The sequence below is a fragment of the Apodemus sylvaticus genome, chromosome 19 (genome assembly GCF_947179515.1).
Source record: "Apodemus sylvaticus chromosome 19, mApoSyl1.1, whole genome shotgun sequence".
Taxonomy (NCBI): Eukaryota; Metazoa; Chordata; class Mammalia; order Rodentia; family Muridae; genus Apodemus; species Apodemus sylvaticus.
Window position 1 is genome coordinate 4,081,266 of NC_067490.1, and position 22,683 is coordinate 4,103,948.

General features: G+C 57.4%; 1 protein-coding gene across 7 annotated transcripts in view; it reads left to right on the forward strand.

Annotated features, from left to right (window-relative positions):
* Positions 1–22,683, forward strand: part of Syngap1 (synaptic Ras GTPase activating protein 1) — a 31,098-nt gene that overhangs the window by 4,665 nt on the left and 3,750 nt on the right. The window contains exons 3-19 of one of the 7 annotated variants that reach the window (XR_007974403.1): positions 1,101–1,206; positions 6,829–6,920; positions 7,273–7,394; positions 9,267–9,420; positions 9,618–9,716; positions 11,217–11,840; positions 11,963–12,107; positions 12,308–12,452; positions 13,784–14,020; positions 14,107–14,308; positions 14,514–14,692; positions 15,317–15,358; positions 15,655–16,726; positions 17,165–17,338; positions 18,826–19,037; positions 20,916–21,006; positions 21,727–21,806. Coding sequence is in view for 6 of the 7 variants with exons in the window: in XM_052163682.1 (XP_052019642.1) it covers positions 6,581–6,698; positions 6,829–6,920; positions 7,273–7,394; positions 9,267–9,420; positions 9,618–9,716; positions 11,217–11,840; positions 11,963–12,107; positions 12,308–12,452; positions 13,784–14,020; positions 14,107–14,308; positions 14,514–14,692; positions 15,317–15,358; positions 15,655–16,726; positions 17,165–17,338; positions 18,826–19,037; positions 20,916–21,006 (3,708 nt within the window). In the remaining variant the exon portion in view is untranslated. Of the gene's footprint in view, positions 1–1,100; positions 1,207–5,947; positions 6,699–6,828; positions 6,921–7,272; positions 7,395–9,266; positions 9,421–9,617; positions 9,717–11,216; positions 11,841–11,962; positions 12,108–12,307; positions 12,453–13,783; positions 14,021–14,106; positions 14,309–14,513; positions 14,693–15,316; positions 15,359–15,654; positions 16,727–17,164; positions 17,339–18,825; positions 19,038–20,902; positions 21,007–21,726; positions 21,807–22,683 lie in introns of those variants that run through there. The other 6 variants (XM_052163679.1, XM_052163680.1, XM_052163683.1 and 3 more) reach the window with 6 other exon arrangements.

Consider the following 22,683-nt stretch of genomic DNA (forward strand, 5'->3'; position numbering starts at 1 on the left):
TAGTAGGAATGGCGTCCAGTTCTGAAGGGTGAGGCCCCAGGTGTGATTTGGGGAGCCATCTTTAGAGAGTGTTGGGTACCCCGGGAGAGGCCATGAGAGTTGTGGCTAAAGAGGGGCTGGAACTGGATTTGGGGCTAAGCAGGGTGTAGAGGAGCCTTGAGGGCAGGTGAAAATGTGGACAGGGAATGTCTGGGTCGTGAACCAGAAGTGTCTGACAGAGAGTGTGGTGACTGGCTGCAGGTGAGGTGGCCTGGTGGGCCAAGTTTGGGGAATTGGAAGGCATTTGAGTGATTTGCTGTTGGTCATCAGCCTTGACTAAGGATATCTAAAGGCCATTGGGTGGTCTGGGGAAGAGAGAGCCCTCAGGAAGGGGCAGTGAGCAGGAAGAACTCGAACGCGGAGACAGGGGACCCACTAGCCACCCGAGGCCAACAGGAATAGCCTGTCTGGTAGGAAGGAAGGCGGGAGTGGGAAGGGGAAGAAGGAGCTGGGAGAATGGAGGCCTGGGCGCTGGGATTGGGTGGATGGCGGGGCTGGGGCCTCGTGGGAGTCTAGCTCTGGGAGGGGTGGAAGTTAGGATGACGACTCCCAGGGGGAGCTGAGGTGAGGCCTAGGGAGAGGTAGGGCTGAAGGGAAGAGGGTAAAGGAGGGAGATGAAAGGGGGGAGGTGACCGGCCCTCTTGGGGGAGGGGAGGTTGGGTCCCAGTCTGGCCGAAAGCCGGGCTGTGGGAGGGAGACAAGCTGTGGAACTGATTATAAATGCAGCTGTGACAAGCTTGAGGGAGAGAAGGGGGCGAGGAAGGTAGGAGGTTGGGAGGGGAGCGGGGAGAATGGACGGACTGAAGGTCACAGGGAAGCCAGACTCAGGAGGTAGCTAACTCCTGTGGATTTGCGGGAAGCGCTGAGTGGGGTTTGGAAGAATTTTCTAGACTGAAGAGAAATGGAGGGAGAGCAGGGAACCAGAACTCCCCTCACCAGGGCTGAGGGAAGTGGGCAGCAGTGGAAGGGGCAGGTGGGCTGGCAAGGGGTCGGCCTTCCGCGGAAGGGGAGAGGAGGACGGCGCAGGCCCGCGGGGTCTGACACACTCCCCAATCCCCTAGATACACCCCCTTCTGATCCGCGACCGGAGGAGCGAGTCCAGCCGAAACAAACTGCTGAGACGCACCGTCTCTGTGCCAGTGGAGGGGCGGCCCCACGGCGAGCATGGTACGGCGGCCGAGCAGGCTCGTGCCCCGGACAGTCGCGGGGAGCGGGCGGGGGCGGAGAGCAGCCGTGATCCCGATCCCGAGGACAGGGCGCCCTCGTCCGGGCTGCGTGGGGTACGGGGCTGTTGGTGAGCGTCCCGCGTGTCCACGCACTGCTTAGCTCCGCTCCTTTCCCTTCTCCAGCAGTGGAGTTTGACTGTTTCCCTGGTACTTGTAAAAATAATCTGCTTTATTAGTCTCCTGCCTGTGCTCCTGCCCCGGGCCCTCGCATCCTCCATCTGAGAACTTGGAAAGACCTAGTCCCCGCCCTCCCCCAGACCCGTGTCCCCCTCTCGAGCTCCCATCCTTTTCCAGATCTTAGGGCCTGTGGCCTTCTTCTTTCCCCACAATTAATTCCGTTTTCTGCAGTCGCATCGCTCCCTACTTTCTTGTTTCTCCCCATTCTCATTTTCCCCTTGATCCCCGAGTTCTCCCCTCTGCTCCGGGTGGAACTTCGTCAGACCCCCATATCCTCGCTCTCTCCAACTCTCTCCCTCTCTCCATCTGTCTCTTCCCCTTCCTCCTCCCTTCTGCACCCCCACCCCCCTCTTTAGTCATTTAAAAAAAGATTTTTGTCTTCCTCTGAGAAGTTCGCTTAAAAGGTTTCCATGGGAACAGTGAGGGGAGATGAAGGCAGAGAACAGGGCTCTGCAGCCAAGGTGCAGAGAGACGCCCTCGGCCCGGAAGCCCCCACCACTGCCCGGTGCCTCGCGCCTCCCTCCCATGACTCCCACCCAACCCCCATGAGACAGACCCCTCTATCCCACCGCCTCCTCCCCAGCGTTACCGTCACCGTCTTCCTTAGAGAACCAGAAACCTGTGTTATCCGGTCATGCCTGCTGATAGGTCTAGGCCTTACTGCCCTTGGGCCCCAGCTTTGGCACCCCAGGCCAATGGTCAGGGTGTATGCCATTGTCATGGAAACTGATGTTAGGGTGTAGGTTGCACTCTGGGGCTAGCCAGGAGGCGGTAGTGAAGAGTGTATAGAGAATGGGTGATGTCTGTCTATCGCGTCCATGTCGGGGCATGTTTTTTGGTTTGTGCAGTGTGTACCTGTGTGCACTAGAATGGTAACATGCTCACAGAGAGTGACTGTCGTGTGTCCTGCGATTGGCCGCTCTGCCCACACAGAGTGCCAAGGCCTTTGGTGTGGGTCTCCTGTGTTTTGGGTGAAGTTGAGGTGTGAAGGTTACTGTATTGTGGTTTAGTAAAGGCTGGGAATGGTTTTGGAGAATATATATATATGTATGTATATATACACACATATATATATTCACGTATATGGCAGCGGTTATTAGAAGTTAGTAGGTGGTGAACGTTCAGAATCTTCGGAGAGAAATAGAATGTGTAGATGGCGTGGAGGGTCTGCAGGGAACATAAAGGGTTTGGGGATTTTGGGGGCTCCACTTTGCAAAGGTGTTTCCTGAGGCTGTGGACGCTCCAGCCCGGGAGAGGTCGCCGGACCTTTGAGGGCATTGGAATCCAGGGCTCCTCCTCTGCTGGGTGGAGCTGCAAACCCTCACTCCCTTCAAGGGTTTCTCGCTCTCTATTTCTCTCTTTTTGGGGGTGGGGGTCCTGTTCACGAGGCGATGATGGGAGGCCTAGTTGGTTTTGGGGGTCCCTCTGTCCCCCTCCCCCGTCTCTCTCGCGCTGTCTCCGGGAGACGGGGCTCGTGACAGAGGCGGCCACGGCAGCAGCGGTCGCCTAGCAACGGCGGCGGGGCCCGGGCAACGGCGGCAGCGGCGGGAGCGGCGGCGGAGGGAGCCGTTCCCGCGGCTGTCACCGCGCGGCCCTCCAGGCCGTCCCGGGCCCCGCCGCCGCCCCACCGCTTCGGGTGGCGCGAGCCGGGCCGCCGCCCCCTCTCCCTCCGCACCCGCCCCTCCCCCGCGCAGAGCGGGCCCCTCCCCCACCGGGGACACCCTCGACCCCCCGGGGGGCGGTGCGAGGTAAGGGCGGGGCCGGGCGGACGAAGCGCGCATGTGGGGGGGGCCGCGCGCGTGGGGCGGGGGCGCGCGTATGCGTGGGCACGGGAGGGGGCTGGGGAGGCCGCTGTGGCGGCGGCGGCAGCTGCTCCCTCCGCATGTTCTCGCTGCATCTTCCGAGTGGGGGGAGTTATGGTAACCGGAGATGGGGTAGAGGTCGGGCGGGAGGGGGTCCGGGCAGTTTCCTTGACCGTGCGTGGGGGCGGCTGGTGTGAGGGGGGTTTGGAGCCCTACTGGAGGGCCGGCCATGGTGTTTGCGTGTGTGATCTTGACCGTGGTTGTGCCCCTGTGTGTCGGTGCATGTGCACATGGGGCCCAATTCCTCTTGCACACGTGTAGCCAGCACTGTGCAGGTATGTCCTGTCTTGCCCCGCCTCTGTCAGTTAACAGCCAGAGGGCCTGTGGGGCAGGCTGTGGCCGTACTAATTCATGTCACCTCTGACCCTGAGCGTGCATGTCCCTGGTTGAGGCCCATGTGTAGGAATGTGTGGCTGGCCAAATGAGAATTTCCAGTGTCCCTGGTGGCAGGTGTGTGTCTTTGCATGTGTGTTCCAACACTGGCCTGAAAATCTGTGTCAGTCCCAGCATGGGTGTCCAGGGCGTGTCTGGGTGTTGGGTGGTGTGCTGGTGATGGGGACAAAGTGTGTGAATAGTCCCTTGTAGTCCAACTGCATGAAATACCTTGGGGCTAGGCAGGTATTCGCCTCTGCCTGGTCCCTCGGTGGGGACAGAAAGGGAGAAGTGAAAGGCTGAGAGAAGTAGGGCTGAGAGTCACTGAGGAGAGGAGAGGAGAGCCAGGGGGAAGAGAGCCTGGAGGGTGGGACTCTCAGAGAAAGCAGGGGGTGGACGGAGAAGTTGGGAGGTAGCTCAAGGCCAGGCCTCCTGTGAAGCAGCCTGACAGGGTGGAGAGAGGAGGACACAGGAGGGCCCGGCTGCCCCAGCCTGCCCTCCCGCCGGCCCCGTAGGGTCAGCCTTGGCTGGGCTGCAGGAGGCCATCCAGCCACAGATGAGGCCTGTCTCCACGGAGACTGCAGAGCGTGCCCTCCCCCCAGTCTCTCTGTTCCCTTTCTAGCCCAGCTTCGCATATCTTCCCCTGGCTCCCTCCGAGAGCTGTCAGCTGGCTATGGAGAAGAAAGGCTACAGAAAGGGTAGGGATGTGGGGGAACTGGAGGGTAGGAGAAATGTTTGTGGGTGATGTCAAGATTAGAGACACTGGAGAGGCGGAGTCCAAGCCCTTGCTGTGTGTGTGTGTGTGTGTGTGTACAGGGTGTGTACTGTGTGGGTGTATGCACAATGCCTATGTTACGGGTCTGTGTAGGTGGCTGTTCTGTGTGTGCATGAGTGTATATACCGTGCAGGGATGGGACATGGAGACCTTGCATGGCGGTGTATGCTTTTCAGGTTTGCTGTGTGTACATGGCTGTGTACTGTTTTCTGTATATGTCACTGCAGGCAGCACTAATGACAGGATACCCCCTGTTCCTGTCACTCTACCCTCTCCTGTGCTTCTGCCTGGTTCTTGTGTTGGAGTCCTTGGGAGCCTGTGCGTGTGGCCTCCCTGTGCCTGTGACTTGTTTTTGAGGTCCTGGCATTTTGTGGCCTTCCTCCAGGGACTGTGCAAAGCCACTAGCATACTTTTGCCCCCTCTGCAAATGCTTTCAGTTCTAAAAGAAAATTTCAGTGGATTTAAAGCATCTTAAGGCCTTTATAAGATGCATGTGTGTGTGGAAGTGGACCGAGAGTAAGGCAGTCACACCTGAGAAATGCAGAGGAGCGGATGAGGAGGGTGCAGGCGGGCCTCGGGGGTGACAGAAGGCTCATTAGCACATTTGCTCCCCATTTTTTGTTTTATTTGTTCTGTTTTCCTGGTGGCCATCACAGATGCTGGTGATTAGAGTCATAGAAATGTTAAAAGAAAGCTGGGAGCGGGGAGGAGGGAGCTGTCCCAAGACAGTGACTGTGGTTGTACTGTTGGTGTGAGTGATGAGTGTGTGTGCTTCAGGCGTGTGGTGCCTCCTGTCTGACCGTGATCATGATATATGTATACATGGCGCCGGGGTGACCCATGGACCACAGTATACTTAAGCATGTGTCTCAGGTTCAGACTGACATGCTCCTGCCTGTGGGGCATGGCTTATTATACATGTCCATTTGTATAGTGCACTGCCCACATGATGGCCGCACAGTCCACACCAGCAGCTCTCACGTGCTGTCCTGTCCGAGGTCAAGTACGTCTACCGCGCGGCAGTGCTCACAGGTGTCTAGGCATGTGGGAGTGTGGGCCTGGGGTGCCCATACTCAAGGCTGTCTGTATGTCTCCGAAGCACATAGTTTCCCATTCTTTCCCCACTGCTTGGTGTATTTTCGTGCTCTACACACGATTCCTGGGAGACCGAGGGGGCTCTCGTGTCTCGTGATCCAGACTTGCTTGTGTGTGCAAACTCCGAATCCGTCCATAAAAGGGACGGGGAAGGACTGGCTCTGAGGCAGTGGGCAGTCTGGAAGCAGACTGAAAGTGTAGCGGGGCTTTTACTGTTCTCTTCTGGAACCTAGCGGGTTAACAAGCAGGTTCTTCCGGTTGCCCCCCCCCCCCCAGCCTGTAGCTTCTTGTTGCCATGGAGATAGTGGCCCCGCCCCTGATGCAGCACCAGCCCCCCCATTGGCTGCAGTGGTGACTGTGGGGCTGACGGGGGAGCCCAGGCCTGGGCAGCCATTCTGGAGCTGGAGCCGGAGCGTGGCAACCCCCCACTTTCATTCTCCTTCAGCCTTTCGGCCCTTTCAAATTCCTTAGCAGCAGACCTTCGGCTCCCTTCCTCTAAGCTCCCGTTCCTTCGGTTTTTGGCAGGCCGAGCTTCATCCGCATTCACCTCCCCCTCCTGCCAGCCTTTACTTGGGAGTCCCCAGAATCCCACTGCCCTTCCTCCGCACTCCCTGCATTCTTCTCTTCTCCTCTTCAACCATTCACTAGCACTGCAGTGCACGTGGAACGGCTCCTTTCCCCCCACCCCTGCTCCCATCGGGTCCTTCCTTGGGTCTCCTGTTCCCCTCCACTCAGCACCGGTCTCTTCTGAGACCTCCCCTCCAGTCCCGGGAGGGGGGCATGGGAGGCAGCCCTGGACCTCCAGACAGACAGGGTCTCTGGGAGCTGTGGGGCAGGGGGTGGATGTGCCTAGCAGGGAAAAGAGGCAAGCCCATCCGTGGGCAATGACTTTAACCCATCTCCCCCCAAAGCAGGCCCCCCTCTCTTGGGTGGGGGACAGGCAACTGAGCCTCTGTGGGCTGTGGGTAGTCTTCGTTAGGGAGGTTTTACTGACCCTCCCGGCTATGTCCCCCTGCTGACTGCCTGTCCCAGTCATGGGTTTACGACCTCCCACGCCGACCCCTTCAGGGGGCTCCGGCTCAGGTTCCTTGCCCCCTCCTTCCCACCGCCAGCCTCTCCGCCGCCGCTGTTCTTCTTGCTGCTTTCCGGGGGGTAGGTGAGGCCGGAGCTGCGGGACCGGGACCGAGGGAGGAGGCTGAAACGCTGGCCCGGGTGGAAGTCGGGGCAAAGAGTTCCCCAGCCCCTTCCCCAACTTTCCTTCGGGCCCTTTCCTCCCCTCCAGAATACCACTTGGGTCGCTCGAGGAGGAAGAGTGTCCCAGGGGGGAAACAGTACAGCATGGAGGCCGCCCCCGCTGCGCCCTTCCGGCCCTCGGTGAGTGAATGCGAGTGCCTGCCCGCTGTGGCTCAGCCCGGCCCCAGCTGGAGCCCAGGATTCTGAAAGAGAGGACCGAGGCAGAGTGCGTGAATCCCCACCTCTTGGTTTACCCCTTCTTGGCTCTGCCCCCTACTTCTTGGACCAACCCTCCCACCTTTTCAAGCTGGTTTGTGTGTCTGTGTATCTGCTCACATCGTACAGCACCCGTGGGAGCAAGGAAGACAAACTGGGGTCAGGCTCCTGTCCCCGTTCCTCTTCTCCATGTTCTTCCAGGGATTCCCTGCCAGCTGAGGGTGTCCAGGGAGACTCTGAGCTGCCCCAGTCACCCCTATTCCCATTTGCTCCCCAGCAAGGCTTCCTGAGCCGGAGGCTAAAAAGCTCTATCAAACGTACAAAGTCACAACCCAAACTTGACCGGACCAGCAGCTTTCGACAGATCCTGCCTCGCTTCCGAAGTGCTGACCATGACCGGTAGGTGCTGACCTGAGCGGAGTGGGGGTTCCCGAGAACAAAGGTTACCGGGCTCATGTTGGCTGGGGTGCAAGCAAGAGACACCAGAGGGGAGCCGGCCTAAGCTGTGGGTAGCCGGGAAGAGATGGTGACAAGGGAGGATCTGCTGAGGCAGGGAAGGTGAAGCCAAGGAGGCCAGGAGGGCTCCCACCCGGCAGGCAGGACAGACTAGTGAGGAAGCTCACTGGGTGGTGAGGAGCCCCAGGTGGGAGGTGCAGGAGGGCAGGATTAAGGGCTGCCTGCTGGACATGGGTGAGGGGCAGCTGGTGTTGACTGATGAGGCTCTGAAACCCAGCTGCAGGGCCGGTGGGGATCCACAGAACAATAGGATAGGGAGTGTCTGGTATGCAGGTAAGGGGGGCAAAGGCTGGGGATAGCCCAGGGCCTGAGGAGGAGGATGGAGCCCTGTCGCTCGTCTTTGTCCCTGTCTGGGCTTCCCCTAGTCCAGTCACTCCCTGGGGGGAGTCTGTCCTTCCCCCTGTGTCTGGCTGTCCTAGGGACCGAGCAGGGTAGGAAGGCTGGGATCAGGTGAGTCACACCTTTCCCTGCCCCCTCCCGAGTAACCAGTGCTGGGTTTGGGGCTGGAGGGGGGTGAGGGCATGGTATTCCTGGCCGCGGGGGCGGGGGGCCGGGGGAGCGTGGTGCTGACGGCAGCCAGAGCCTGTGATGACGGGGCTGCTATAAATAACTTCATGGAGGCTCCCACACCCGAGCTCCCCTCCTGCTTCCCCATGCTCTCCATCTTGGTCCCCTACCCATTTCCACACCACTTGCTGTCCTTTCTCCCCTCACTCCGGTGCAGCAGCCGGGTTTATCCCGTGCTCCCCGCGCAGCCTGGCCTCTGCACAGCGCACGCGCCTGCTTGCTCGCCTGCCTGCCGGCTCCTCTTCCTTAGCCTTCCTTACTGCGCCTGTTCCGCGGCTTCTCTGCCTTACCTTCCTTACTGCGCCCGCTTTTGCCCCTGCTTGCTGCTCCGCCTCCTCTTCTTCCCAAGTCTGCTCTCCAGACTCTGACCTTTATTCCGCCCCGTTCTGCCCCCTTATACTCCTGGGTCCTTCTCTCTTTATCTCCTGGTTGTACTAAAAACTCACTTCATTTATAGTTTGAATCATAAAATGTTTATTAGGCACTGTGAGCCAGGTCCAGACTAGACATTACTGTATTTCCTCTGTGACTTGAGTCTTTGCTTCCAATTTTTTTCTTTATATTCTGGTTTCTGGAGTCACCTAGACATGTCCAAGCCATTTTGTTTTTTCCTTTTCTTTTTTGTTGTTGTTTTGTTTAAACAATTTATTTATTTATTATTATATGTGAGTACACTGTAGCTGTCTTCAGGCGCACCAGAAGAGGGCATCCGATCTTATTACAGATGGTTGTGAGCCACCATGTAGTTGCTGGGAATTGAACTCAGGACCTCTGAAGAGCTCTCAGTGCTCTTGACCGCTGAGCCACCTCTCCAGCCCCTGTTGTTTTGTTTTCAACATGGTTTGTTTCTGTTTTTAAAGACAAGGTCTCACCATGTGGCCCTGGCTATGTAGACCAAACTTATTAACAGGGATCTACCTGTCTTTGCCTCCCGAGTGCTGGCATTAAAGGTCTGTGTTACTATGCCCAGCATTTCTGAGTTATTTTTAGGTATCCTGAATATGAGTGGACGCAGATAAGTCTCTTGAAAGGCTGTGGTTCCCCTGTACCTCCCACATCCACAGGAGGAGCCTGGGCTTCCTCCTGTGATGCTGTATATGAAAGACTGAGGCTTTCCTCTGGTGAGGCAGAGTCCTGAGTGAGGAGAGAGGGCCTTCCCTGATGTTTCTCTGAACCCTGTGCTGCCAGGGCCCGGCTGATGCAGAGCTTCAAGGAGTCGCACTCCCATGAGTCCCTGCTGAGTCCCAGTAGTGCTGCCGAGGCCTTGGAGCTCAACCTGGACGAAGACTCTATTATCAAGCCCGTGCACAGCTCCATCCTGGGCCAGGAATTCTGCTTTGAGGTAGTGGCCTTTGTGCTGAGGTGGACTGAGAGCGCGGGATACAGGAGGGTAGGGGCCCCAAGGGCCTAGAGTAGGTGGTGCCTGCAGAGATATCAGGGGAATAGAACTGGGGCCAAGGAGGAAGGTGTGGGGTGGTCTCCAGCCTCTAGGAGGCACTCCTCTTTGAAGCCCTACCTCAAATTCACACTCCTCTCCAGGTAACAACATCATCTGGAACAAAATGCTTTGCCTGTCGGTCTGCAGCCGAAAGGGACAAATGGATTGAGAATCTACAGAGGGCTGTAAAGCCCAACAAGGTACTGGGGAGGAAGGGGAACAAGGAGGCTGGGGGCCCAGTGGGCTAAAGGATGGGGATTTAGAAGGAGGGGCCCCGGGGTGATTCCCATTATTCAGATCCCCTGGTTATTTCCCTTTCTCCCCCAACTGCTACCTTCCATCATGCTCTGCTTCCTTACCCTGAAAGCCATAGAGGCAGGGAGCCGACGACTTGGTGACCTCAAGGTCCCTTTGATAGAGTCCCTGTGCATCTGTGCTCCAACCAAGATGTTCCCTGAGAAGAAGCTGCCACTCTGTGAGCTGTTCTGACTCCAGTTTGTAGCAGGCTCACAGTCCTACCCATCTTCCCCCCAAGCCCCCAGGGCCTTTATTAAGAAATCACACTTCAAATGCTAGACACAATCTGAGCCACACAACACAGTTTCAACACACTGCAGTAGCATGGGACTCTCACCAGGAGCTTGGGCACTCCTCCAGCCCGCCCTCAAGTCGCACTGCACTGGCCTTGTAATTAACGCAAGTATTATTTTGTTTTGCAACATCTGATGTTTCTGTAGGACTTTATCACTCGCATCTTTGAGGTCTTCCTTACTGTGGAAAAAAAAAAGTGTTGCTGGGCATGGTGGCACAGGCCTTCATCCCAGCACAGAAGCAGGTGGATTTCTGTGAGTCCAAGTCCAGAGTGAGTTCCAGGATAGTCAGACCTATGTGGAGTGATCATTTCAGAAAACCAAAAGTAAATAACACGAAAACTTCCACACTTATTTATTTGTGGGGCGCAGAGGGGAGATAACTGCACGCATGGAGGCCAGAGCGATACTTTCTGGACTCAGGTCTTTTCCCTCCACTCTGTTGTGGGCCCTGAAGCTCACCCACGCTTGGTACCTTCACCAAGAACACCGTCTTGTTGGCCCTCAGTGCTTCTGACTTATTACTCAGCATTCCCAGTGTTAATTCCACACGAGCTGCCCTTCTCTGTCCGCTTCCAGGGCTGCGGGAAAAGTCGCCCTGAGTGAGCCAGCCAGAGCTCCTCACTCACAGGTCAGGGGTCTCAAGCCCAAGGCGAGCAAGGCCGTGTCAGCTCTGGGGCCTCAGGTCAGGCTTCCCTCCCCTCCTTACATGGCTGGCTTCCTTCTGTGTGTCTCTGATGTGACAACGTCACCAGTCACTGGACCGAGAGATCTCATTAATCAAGTATGCCCTCATCTTAATTGACATCTGCCAGGACACTGCTTCCAAATGAAATCACACTCAGATTCTAGAGAGACACTAATTTGCAGTCACTGCTAGATATAGTGGTGCATGTTCTTCCAGCTCTCAGGTACATGTGCTCATCTGAGGCCAGCCTGGGCTACCTAGTGAGACTATTTCATAAACAAAAAAACAGGCAAAATAGAATTCTGGGAGTGGTAGACACTTATTGCTCACCTTCCGTCCACCATCTTGATCCGCATGCTCACGGTCCTTCTGGCATGCCTGTTTTCCCCCTTTGATCTGCCCCAACTACTTTGTCATGCCAGGACAACAGCCGCCGGGTAGATAACGTGCTGAAGCTATGGATCATAGAGGCTCGAGAGCTGCCCCCCAAGAAGCGTTACTACTGCGAGCTGTGCCTGGATGACATGCTGTATGCACGGACCACCTCCAAGCCTCGCTCGGCCTCGGGGGACACCGTCTTTTGGGGCGAGCACTTCGAGTTTAACAACCTGCCTGCTGTCCGGGCCCTGCGGCTGCATCTGTACCGTGACTCAGACAAAAAGCGGAAGAAGGACAAGGCGGGCTACGTTGGCCTGGTGACTGTTCCGGTGGCCACCCTGGCCGGGCGCCACTTCACAGAGCAGTGGTACCCCGTGACCTTGCCAACAGGCAGTGGGGGCTCTGGGGGTATGGGCTCGGGAGGAGGAGGGGGCTCAGGAGGTGGCTCAGGGGGCAAAGGGAAAGGAGGCTGTCCTGCCGTGCGGCTGAAAGCCCGGTACCAGACGATGAGCATCCTGCCCATGGAGCTGTACAAGGAGTTCGCAGAGTACGTGACCAACCACTACCGGATGCTGTGCGCAGTGCTGGAGCCCGCCCTGAACGTCAAGGGCAAGGAGGAGGTGGCCAGTGCACTGGTTCACATCCTGCAGAGCACAGGCAAGGCCAAGGTGAGCCCTGCGCCCGGGGAGAGCTGGCCTGAGAGCAGCCACCGGCAGTGGGGGTGGAGAGGAGGTCAGCTCCTGAGGTCGGACTCATCAGGGGCTGACCCTTGGGTTTTCCTGGGCTCCAGGATTTCCTTTCAGACATGGCCATGTCAGAGGTAGACCGGTTCATGGAGCGGGAACACCTCATATTCCGTGAGAACACGCTTGCCACTAAAGCCATAGAAGAGTACATGAGACTGATTGGCCAGAAATACCTCAAGGATGCCATTGGTACTTCAGGCCTTCTTCCTGAACCTCCTTGTGCCCACGCCCCACAACCCCTAAACCTGGCTGCCCACACCCCACATCTACCTTCCTCATAGTCCTAGGACCCTAGCCTCCAACCATCTGATTCTGCCATTCCTCCAACCCAGGGAGCCCCTGTCCCTGCCCTTGGAAAGTGTGACCGCCCCTGTTGTACACCCTCCCAGGGGAGTTCATCCGTGCTCTGTATGAATCTGAGGAGAACTGTGAGGTCGACCCCATCAAGTGCACGGCGTCCAGTCTGGCAGAGCACCAGGCCAACCTGCGGATGTGCTGTGAGTTGGCCCTGTGCAAGGTGGTCAACTCCCATTGGTGAGACTGGGAGCGCTGGGCGGGGCCAGGGCTGGGCACTGTGTGTTCATCTGTCCATCCATCTGTCCATCCTCAGAAGACTGAGCATCAGTGCGGGCAAAGCGTTTTCTGGGGTGTCGTAGAACAGAGAGGTGGACTAGGGCTGGTTCCTGACCTCAGATGGCCTCTGACCAAAATGCATAGGGACACACGAACAGCCACAGAGCCTTTATGATGTATGTTAAGGGAGGGTCAGAGAAGAAAGACAAAGCCGTGACGAGGTGCCCGGGGCTGGACCATGAGGGGGCTCGGGGTCTGATGTCATAGTAGGCAGACGACATGTCCAGGGCTGGGAGATAGATAGCACAGGTGTGATGTGAGGGCCTGGGGGCGTCAGAGGATGGCTGGCAGCTAGCCACATGGCTCTAGTGTAGGCAACAGGAGAGAGAAGCTGGAAGTCCAGGGCTCAGGTGTCTGCAACCATCAGAACGCTTTGGGGTGGCCTTAAAGGTGTTGGCACCCGGAAGAAGCATGACTGAGACTGGCCCATGAGTCAGTGAGCTACAAGGGGAAGATCGGAAAGAAAGAAGCCCAGACCATTGGTGGCTCTGGTTCAGGTGTGGAGACCAGAGGTTGGATCAGGGTGGAGTCTAAAGCCTAGAAAGGGGGCTGCTCAGGGCCTAGAGGAAGGATCAGCAGGGGTCGCCTGAGGGGTTGTGTAGAGAGTCAGGATGACTCTGGAGGTCATGAGACTGTAGTGCTTAGGAGACCCACAGCCTCACTGACAGAAGCAGGGAGTCAGGAGGAGGAGCCAGCTGGCTGTGTGGGGGCGATGGGAGCTCTGTTTCACACTAGTCAAGTTTAAGGTGTCAGTGGGACATTGCAGTGGCACTGGGAGGCGGGGAAGAGTGAGCGGAGCCATTCCAGGGACTGGGGATCACGCCTGGGGCACGTCCATCCCCATTTCCCTGGAATCCAGAAGAGTTGGGGGGTCCGACGCCCTGTACCTCAAGTGACCCTCCATCTCTCTCCCATCTCTGTCTCTTCCCTGGTGTCTGTTTTTCTTCTCCTCCTCTCCTTGTCTCTCTCACACCCTCCGTCTCTCTCCCACGTGTCTCTCTCCCCTCGCCCCTCTCCCCTTCTCCATTTCTCTCTCCAGAATCTGTTCCCTCTTCTTCAGCAGCCTCCTGTCTCTCTCCTGCAGTCTCTCCTCCTGGTCTCTCTCACCTGTCTCCACACCCTCACCTCCTGCCACCCCTCAGCATGTTCCCTGAAAGCTGAGGCTCTCTGGGGCTCAGTCCCGGTCTCTCTTTCTCTCTTTCTCTCTCTGTCTCCCCACCCCTTCCCCCCAGCGTGTTCCCGAGGGAGCTGAAGGAGGTGTTTGCATCTTGGCGGCTGCGCTGCGCAGAGCGGGGCCGGGAGGACATTGCTGACAGGCTGATCAGCGCCTCGCTCTTTCTGCGCTTCCTCTGCCCGGCCATTATGTCGCCCAGTCTATTTGGGCTTATGCAGGAGTACCCAGATGAGCAGACCTCACGAACTCTCACCCTCATCGCCAAGGTCATCCAGAACCTGGCCAACTTTTCCAAGTGAGGGAAACTTCAGCCAGGGTGGGATGGCAGTGGGCTTCTGGAAGGGTCTCCTGAGTCACCGGAGCATCTGTGCCCCTGGCCAGGTTTACCTCAAAGGAGGACTTCCTGGGCTTCATGAATGAGTTTCTGGAGCTGGAGTGGGGTTCTATGCAGCAGTTCTTGTATGAGATATCCAACCTGGACACCCTGACCAACAGCAGCAGTTTTGAGGGCTACATAGACTTGGGTCGCGAGCTCTCCACACTTCACGCCCTACTCTGGGAGGTGCTGCCCCAGCTCAGCAAGGTCAGTAGATGTCTCCCCTATCCCATCCCCAGGTACTTCAGAGACGCCTGGGCTGAGAGATTATCTCTGCACAGAACTGTCACCTTCCTGTCCCCAGAAATGTCTCCACCACTTCCAGTACATGTCACGAAACCTCTACCTGTGGCCTGTGAGGCCCTTGTAGAACTGGGCACTTCCTCATCAGGTGACAGTCTTGTCCTTCCAGGAAGCCCTCCTGAAGCTGGGCCCACTGCCCCGGCTCCTCAATGACATCAGCACAGCCCTGAGGAACCCTAACATCCAGAGGCAGCCAAGCCGCCAGAGCGAGCGGGCGCGGTCTCAGCCCATGGTGCTGCGAGGGCCATCAGCCGAGATGCAGGGCTACATGATGCGGGACCTCAATAGGTGAGCAGCCTGCCTCCACACTGCTGTGCTTGGAGCCTGACCTCCAGGTGCTCTGTGCTGGGCCTGTATGCATCTCTAGACCTCTGAGGGGAAGATCGGGAAGGTATTAGGGACAGTGCTTAGAGTACAGGCAGTGGGAAGCTGAGCGCTCTTCAGAGCCAGTGAGGGGGAAAGGGGCAGAGCCCGGAAGCCCCGAGGCTCCACACTCAGTTGAAGCTGGAGGAACCTGCCACAGCTGGGTGACTTCATCCCCTGTCAACCCACTACTTGTCCTTAGCCTGTGGCTTAGCCACATGGTACCCAGATCATCAGGTGTCTCAGCGACCTGAGCCCCTGCCCCCCCCATACCGCCTCACCCCGAGAGCTCTTCACCACCCAGCAGCATTCAGAGAAGCAGCAGGCAGAGCCGAGTGGGCCCCAGCCCAGCATCCAGTCTGGGGGTGAGGGGAGGGTCTGGGCCTCAGCTCCGGATAGTGTCCTTCATCCTGTGATTACTCTGCTGTCCCCCGCCCACCCGTGTGCCCGTGTCTCCGTCTGCAACACCACCCCTCCCCCACCCGTTCCATCACCTGTCCACACCGCTCTCCTTCTCCCGTCTGTCTTGCCCTTTGCATCTCTCTCCAGCTCCATCGACCTGCAGTCCTTCATGGCTCGAGGCCTCAACAGGTGAGGGCTGTGCTCCCCGCCCTCTGTCCTGCTGCACTGGCCTTCACGGTGCCCCTCATCTCCTCCATGCCTGCCCAGACCAGCCCTCACTCCTCCTCCTCCAGGCCTCGCCTTCCTAGGCCTTGTCCCTTCCCTTCTCCCGTCCTCCTTGCCTGCCTTGTCAGGACTGCCACCCACCGCCAGCTGTAGGACTCCCCGTGGGTCCCTCCCACGTCTCACCTAAGGCCAGCCCCAGCCCCAGGCTCAGGTGTCTGCCATGCGGCCTCACTCTGCCCGTGTCCCCTCCCTTCCCACAGCTCTATGGACATGGCCCGCCTCCCCTCCCCAACCAAGGAAAAGCCACCGCCGCCGCCACCCGGCGGGGGTAAGGACCTGTTCTACGTGAGCCGGCCACCACTGGCCCGGTCGTCCCCAGCGTACTGCACAAGCAGCTCGGACATCACGGAGCCAGAGCAGAAGATGTTGAGTGTAAACAAGAGCGTGTCCATGCTGGACCTGCAGGGCGACGGGCCTGGGGGCCGCCTTAACAGCAGCAGCGTCTCCAACCTGGCGGCCGTCGGCGACTTGCTGCACTCCAGCCAGGCCTCACTGACAGCAGCCTTGGGGTTGCGGCCTGCACCCGCAGGGCGCCTCTCCCAAGGGAGCGGCTCTTCCATCACAGCAGCGGGCATGCGTCTCAGCCAGATGGGAGTCACTACGGATGGTGTCCCCGCCCAGCAACTGCGCATCCCTCTGTCCTTCCAGAACCCTCTCTTCCACATGGCTGCTGACGGGCCAGGGCCCCCATCAGGCCACGGAGGGAGCAGTGGTCATGGCCCACCTTCCTCCCATCACCACCACCACCACCATCACCACCACCGAGGGGGAGAACCCCCCGGGGACACTTTTGCCCCATTCCATGGCTATAGCAAGAGCGAGGACCTCTCTTCAGGGGTCCCTAAGCCCCCTGCCGCCTCCATCCTTCACAGCCACAGCTACAGTGATGAATTCGGACCCTCTGGCACTGATTTTACCCGTCGGCAGCTCTCACTTCAGGACAACCTACAGCACATGCTATCCCCTCCCCAGATTACCATCGGTCCCCAGAGGCCAGCTCCCTCAGGGCCGGGAGGGGGCAGTGGTGGGGGCAGTGGTGGGGGTAGTGGGGGCCAGCCACCTCCCTTGCAGAGGGGCAAGTCTCAGCAGTTGACAGTGAGTGCTGCCCAGAAACCCCGGCCGTCCAGCGGGAACCTATTGCAGTCCCCGGAGCCAAGTTATGGTCCTGCCCGTCCTCGGCAACAGAGCCTCAGCAAAGAGGGCAGCATTGGGGGCAGCGGGGGCAGCGGTGGCGGAGGGGGTGGGGGGCTCAAGCCCTCCATCACCAAGCAGGTAGGTGAGGGTAGGGTGAGGAGGGTGGGTGAAGAGCAGGGAGGGAAGCAACAGTGTAGTCTGTCATGACAGCTTTCTCACCTTTGTTCACTAAACAATCGTGTGGCATGCGGCCTGTATTCTTACCATGCAGGAGGCGAGATGATTGCAAGTTTGAGGGCAGCTAGGGTTAAGTAGTGATACTGTCTCTAAACAAAGAACAGAGTCACTAAGAAGAGGGCCCTCAGCAGTGTCCCATGAACTGTTGGGCCAAGGATGGGCGGGTAAACAGCTGAGGACCTCAGCCTCAGCGCTTCCTCCAGGCCGGTAGCATTACTTCACTAGTTCAGAGAAGGGCTAAGGCAGAGAGCAGGTCTGGGGTCATTTCTGTGTTCTCTTCTCTGAGCACGCCCTCCCTTTCCCACCTTTCTGCTGTCTGCCCTTCCTTGCTGGCCTCAGCATTCCCAGACTCCGTCCACGCTTAACCCCACGATGCCGGCCTCGGAGCGGACTGTAGCCTGGGTCTCCAATATGCCTCACCTGTCGGCTGACATCGAGAGTGCGCACATCGAGCGGGAGGAGTACAAGCTCAAGGAGTACTCCAAGTCCATGGATGAGAGCCGGCTGGACAGGGTACGCTGGCCCTGCTCTCTGCCTGCTCCTCCCCGCCCGTGCCCCAAGGGAGAAACACCCATGCTCAGATAGCAGGGTAAAGAGACATAAACAGATTTCTTCTCTACTAAGAGTAGAAAGACTCTGTTAGTCCACCTCTCTTTGTGGGTCACCTATACTGTCTATACTATAGACTGGAGAGAGCTGTTCCGTTCAAGCTCTGAGGACGAGAATGGCTCCGGGATTAGGGTGTGTGTGAGGAAAGCACACAAGCTGGGCCAGCTGCACAGGCCTGTGCACTGCTACTCAGGAGGCTACAGCAGCAGATGCCAGTTCAAGGCCAGCTTGGGCCACTTAATGAGACCCTGTTTCAAAATGACATGTGAAAAGAAAGCTGTGGAACACAGTTCGTGGTAGAATGTTTGCTAGGACGCATGAGGCCCTAAGCCTCAGCAAGTTCTACCAGAGGGTTAAGCACTCAAGCCCCAACGCAACTACCCCAGGCCATCATGACTTCCGTCTCCTGGGCGTGAAGGGTAGCGCTGCGTAGGAGTGGGCCTTCAGAGGATGGTAAAAGCTTCTTAGGTTGCTTCTGCCCATACAGCCAATGAGGATTCCTTGGTGGGGAGAGTCCAGTCCAGCACGCAGGCACACACACACACACACACACACACACACACGCTTCCGGGAGTGAAAATCAGCTGGGAATATGCACTGCCTGTGGCTAGGTGCTCCCCATGTGACACGTGCTGCTGCAATTCCGGAGCTAAAGCTGCAGAGTTGTCTCCCTGCCAAGTAGCCGTGTGTAAGCTGGCATAGAGCTTAGCAGCAGGGCTTTGGGTTTGATCTCTAGCACCGGAAAAAACCAGCGCATGCAACACTACATGTGACGATTATATTAAGCCACACGGAAATGGAGAGGTTGGTCTGAGCTCTTCTGGCCCTGGAATAGTTGTATTCTCAGCCTGGGAGACCCTTGACCTCTTGTGTGCAGGACAGGACTAGGGAGGGAGTCACACCAGGGACAGCACCTGCCCCCACCTCACCCAGTGTTTTTATTTTTTTTTTCTATCCTCATGTGCTCAATTTTGGTTTGAAATTCTTGTCCCTCTGGCTTTAATCTGTAGACCAGCTTCTCAGGGAGTGTCTAGGAGCCTTGACAAAGTGCCCTGTAGGGCCTGTGTCCCCACGCATGTGTGAGGGCAGGTACACACTAACGCTAGCGTGGGCCTTGTGTGAGGGTAGGTACACAGCTAACGCTAACGTGGGCCTCGTGTGAGGGCAGGTACATGGCTAACGCTAACGCGGGCCTTGCTTTGGCCTCGTTCCACCTTGAGGAAGCCTCAGCGTTCTCTCAGAGCCTTCTGAGAAGCAGATCAGTGTGCTCAACAGGCAGAGAAAGGGCGGGGTGGTAGTCCTGTGCCACGGCTGGTGACAGGGATGGGAGCTGGCTGGCAAGCCAAGGCTGGGCGCCTCTCACAGTACGGGGTCATGTGCCCGGCGGGCAGGTGAAGGAGTATGAGGAGGAGATCCACTCGCTGAAGGAGAGGCTGCACATGTCCAACCGGAAGCTGGAAGAGTACGAGAGGAGGCTGCTGTCCCAGGAGGAGCAGACCAGCAAGATCCTGATGCAGTACCAGGCCCGCCTGGAGCAGAGCGAGAAGCGCCTGAGGCAGCAGCAGGTGGAGAAGGACTCCCAGATCAAGAGCATCATTGGCAGGTGAGGGGCGGCCCGGGGAGGGGGTGGGGCTGCGGCTGCAGGGAGAGGGGGAGGGGGAGGGAAACCTGCTGAAGGCATCAAGGCATCCAGCCATCCCTCACCACGCCCTGCACTGCTTACACACTAACTCTTGAAGCCCTAGGGATACACCACTGACTATAGTCTAACCCTCGCATCTGGACTCCGGCCTGGACTCCCTACCATTTCTCCGAAATCCAGTTGCTGAGGCTCACCACAGAGCTAAATGGCAGTTCCCAGCCATGGGGACTCTTAACCACTCCTGTGTCCCTGGCCCGAGCTCCTTGTCCAGGCTTGGGATGGATTCCATTAGATGGGCTTTTTGCTTGTCAGTGCTCCAAAGACTCCGCCTCCTTGGGGGCCACCACAGCCAGAGCCAGCCACACCCAGATCTATTATAATGTTTTGAGTGAGATTTAATTAGAAGAAAATGGTCTCTCTCCCTGAGACATTTGATAGCTTTGCAAGGATTGTCTTATGAGATGAAGAGTCCTCAATGACTCAGGCACAAGCACAGAAGCTCCGTCCTCTGCACACAGGGCCTCTAGGAGGCTGGCTGAGTTGGGGGATCTGGCTGGCAGGAATCTTTGAGACTCAGAAACCTAGCTGTACGTAGTTGTGCACACTGTTTTGGTTTTTCCAGACAGGGTTTCCCTGTATAGCCCTGGCTGTCTTGGATCTCGCTCTGTAGACCAGGTTGGCCTCAAACTCAAGAGACCTGCCTGCCTCTGCCTCCCAAGTACTGGGATTAAAGGTGTGGACCCACACCACCTGTTTAATCCAAGCTTTTGGGTGGCAGAGTCAAGTAGATCTCTGTGAGGCCAGCCTGGACTACATAAAGAGTTCTAGCCAGGGCTTCATGGAGAAACCTTGTCTCAACCAACCAACCAACAAACAAAACAAACAAAAAATGACAGAAATCTCACCAGGAGTACCCATGTCTATAATCCCAACATTTAGGAGGCTGAGGCAGGAGGATATAGCTACATAGGGTATTCTAGGCTTTCCTGGGCACAGCGTGAGACTATCTGCGAACAACAAACGAGGAAAAGCAAGTCTACTTTCATGGGCTCGAGGGCTGACTCAAGTGCTACGAGGATACACAGCTCTTCTAGAGAGTCTGAGTCTCCAGCACCCACATCAGGGGCTTCTAACTGTCTGCAACTTCAGCTACAGGGGCAGCTCATACCTCGGGCCTCCGCGGGCTGCTGCACTCATGTGCACAGACCCACACACAGATACACACAAATAGATATATTTGTGTGTGTGTGTGTGTGTATATATACATACATATATATAGGCTTGGCAGTGGTGGTGACACAAACCTTTAACCCCAGTACTTGGGAGGCAGAGACAGGCAGATCTCTGAGTTTGAAGCCAGCTTAGTCTAATAGAGTGAGTTCCAGGACAGTAAGGGCTACACAGAGAAACCCTGTCTCAAAAAACAAACAAACAAACAAGGTGGATGTGGTGACACACGGCTTTAATTCTACCACGTGAGAGGCAAAAGCAGGCAGGTCTCAGTTTAAGGTCAGCCTTGTCTATACAGTGAGTTCCAGGCCAGCCAAAGCTACACAGTGAAGCTGTTCCCCAAAAGTAAGCATACATACATACATACATACATACAAACAAGTCTTTAAAAAGCCCCCCAGAAGGTAGGCATGAAGATCTCTGGGAGAAAGTGGAAAGCAAGACTTTGGTGACCGGCATCTTTTAGGTAATGGGGAAAGAGGAATTCTGCGAGGAGGGGAAATGTCCAAGGTTTTTCCAGAGTCTCAGGGGTTCCCCAGGGTCAAGCGTATCACAGGTGGGCTCTGAGTCCGTGCCCGCCACTAACCCCACTGAAGCCCGTCCCTTCAGGCTGATGCTGGTGGAGGAGGAGCTGCGTCGGGACCACCCCGCCATGGCTGAGCCGCTGCCTGAACCCAAGAAGAGGCTGCTCGACGCTCAGGTGGAAATTACAATGTCATTTATCTTCTCTGTGTCCCATCCCCATCCATCCCACTGTCTGTGCACTCACCACATCAGCCGCACCGCCTCGGCCCATCACCGTCCATCCGTCTGTCCATCTCCCATTGTCCTGTTTGTCTACTCATCTACATCTGTTGTCCGTGCCTCTGTCCCTCCTGGCAGGGCCAGCCTCACTCCTGTGCCCTCCTCCCCGCCTTCCCACCCTTGCCTGCATCTCCCGCACTGCCAGGGCCTCAGTCTCTCAGCCCCGCCCGCCTTCCTCCCCCGTAGCCGCTCCTGTCTGCCCTCAGCTCTCCCCAGTCAGGGAGGCTGAGTTCTGTGGATAGAACGGAGCACACTGTAACCTGAGCTGTCATTTCTCCAGCCCTGGGCACCCTGAGACTCCAGGTTCTCTTGACCTCCCACTCTGTCTCCTTTGTAGGCCCCTGACTCTTCAGACCCTAAAAGCCTCTCCTGGAGGCCCCTTTCCATAGCTGAAGTTCAACCTCCTTTTGGCCTCTAGTGTTTCCCGAAGCTAACTCCCTGTTGTCACCCTCTGCTCCTCAGCCAGCTTCCAGGCCTTTCTGCACCCTGGCCCCGGCTTCCCTCAGATCCTGCTCTTTCCTATCCATACTCCTCCTCCTTCTGCTCTAACCACCAGGCCTCCCTGCCACCACCACCAAGCTTCCTGACCCCATGACCCCACTCTCTCCCCCTGCAGCTCCTCATCAGGTAATTCTCCTGGTTCCGCTTTGACCACGGGCGGAGGACACTGGGGGAGGTGACTCCGGACCACTGCAGGTTGGTGGTGAAGCCCACCCCCTCCAACTCTCTGGAGCCTCTCCCCTCTCACTGCTGCGCACCACACCCAGGGACCCTCCACAGACCCCTCCCTCCTGACACCTCCTGCACAGACCCCTTCCCAAGGTACAGCCAGATCTCACCTGCTGACACCCCGCACCTACCCTTTGATGCTTAGCCGGACCAAACTGGACCCTTAGAAAGACCAAGCACAGTTACAGTTTCCCAGTCTCTCCACCAGCTACTTCCTGGCACCACCCTCCTTTCCTCTACCTATCCAGTGTCTGTCTGTCACCCCCCATTTCACCAGAGCGTCCTTGGGAGCTGGGGTGTTGGAGTGGGTGGCACGGTGGAGGGAGGGATATTGGGTGGGGCCAGGCTAGAGGGCTGTGCTGACTCCAGCAGCAGGTAGGTTGGGGTCCCCACTTCCTCTCCTGACCCCTCACCCCTCCTGCTGCCGCCTTCTTTGCTCCTCCTTTGCACCTAAGAGACAGACGGGATCTTGAGGCCTTTAGTTGTCCTGGTGGGAGCTGAAGCTGGGAATGGGCAGTTGATTCAGGTGACTGAGGGGCCCTGGGAAGAGTGCTGTCGAGCTGTCCCAGCCGTGCTCGAGCTGTCCCAGCAGTGAGCAGAGCAGGTAGCACGCGGCGGGCGAGCAAGCCTTGGGCAGATTGGAGGCTGGACTTAGCTTCATGTGGCCTGTAAATTAGAAGTGAGGAGAAAACGCTCCCTATAATGTATTCAGGGGCTCAGTAGCCATATTTAGTACCAGGCGAGGACACCAGGAACAGCATGTTAAACGGCCTCTTCCGGCAGAGCCCAAGTTACTGTGGGTAACGCCACTCACCTCCCCTGGAGTGTCGCCGCCCTGGAGCCT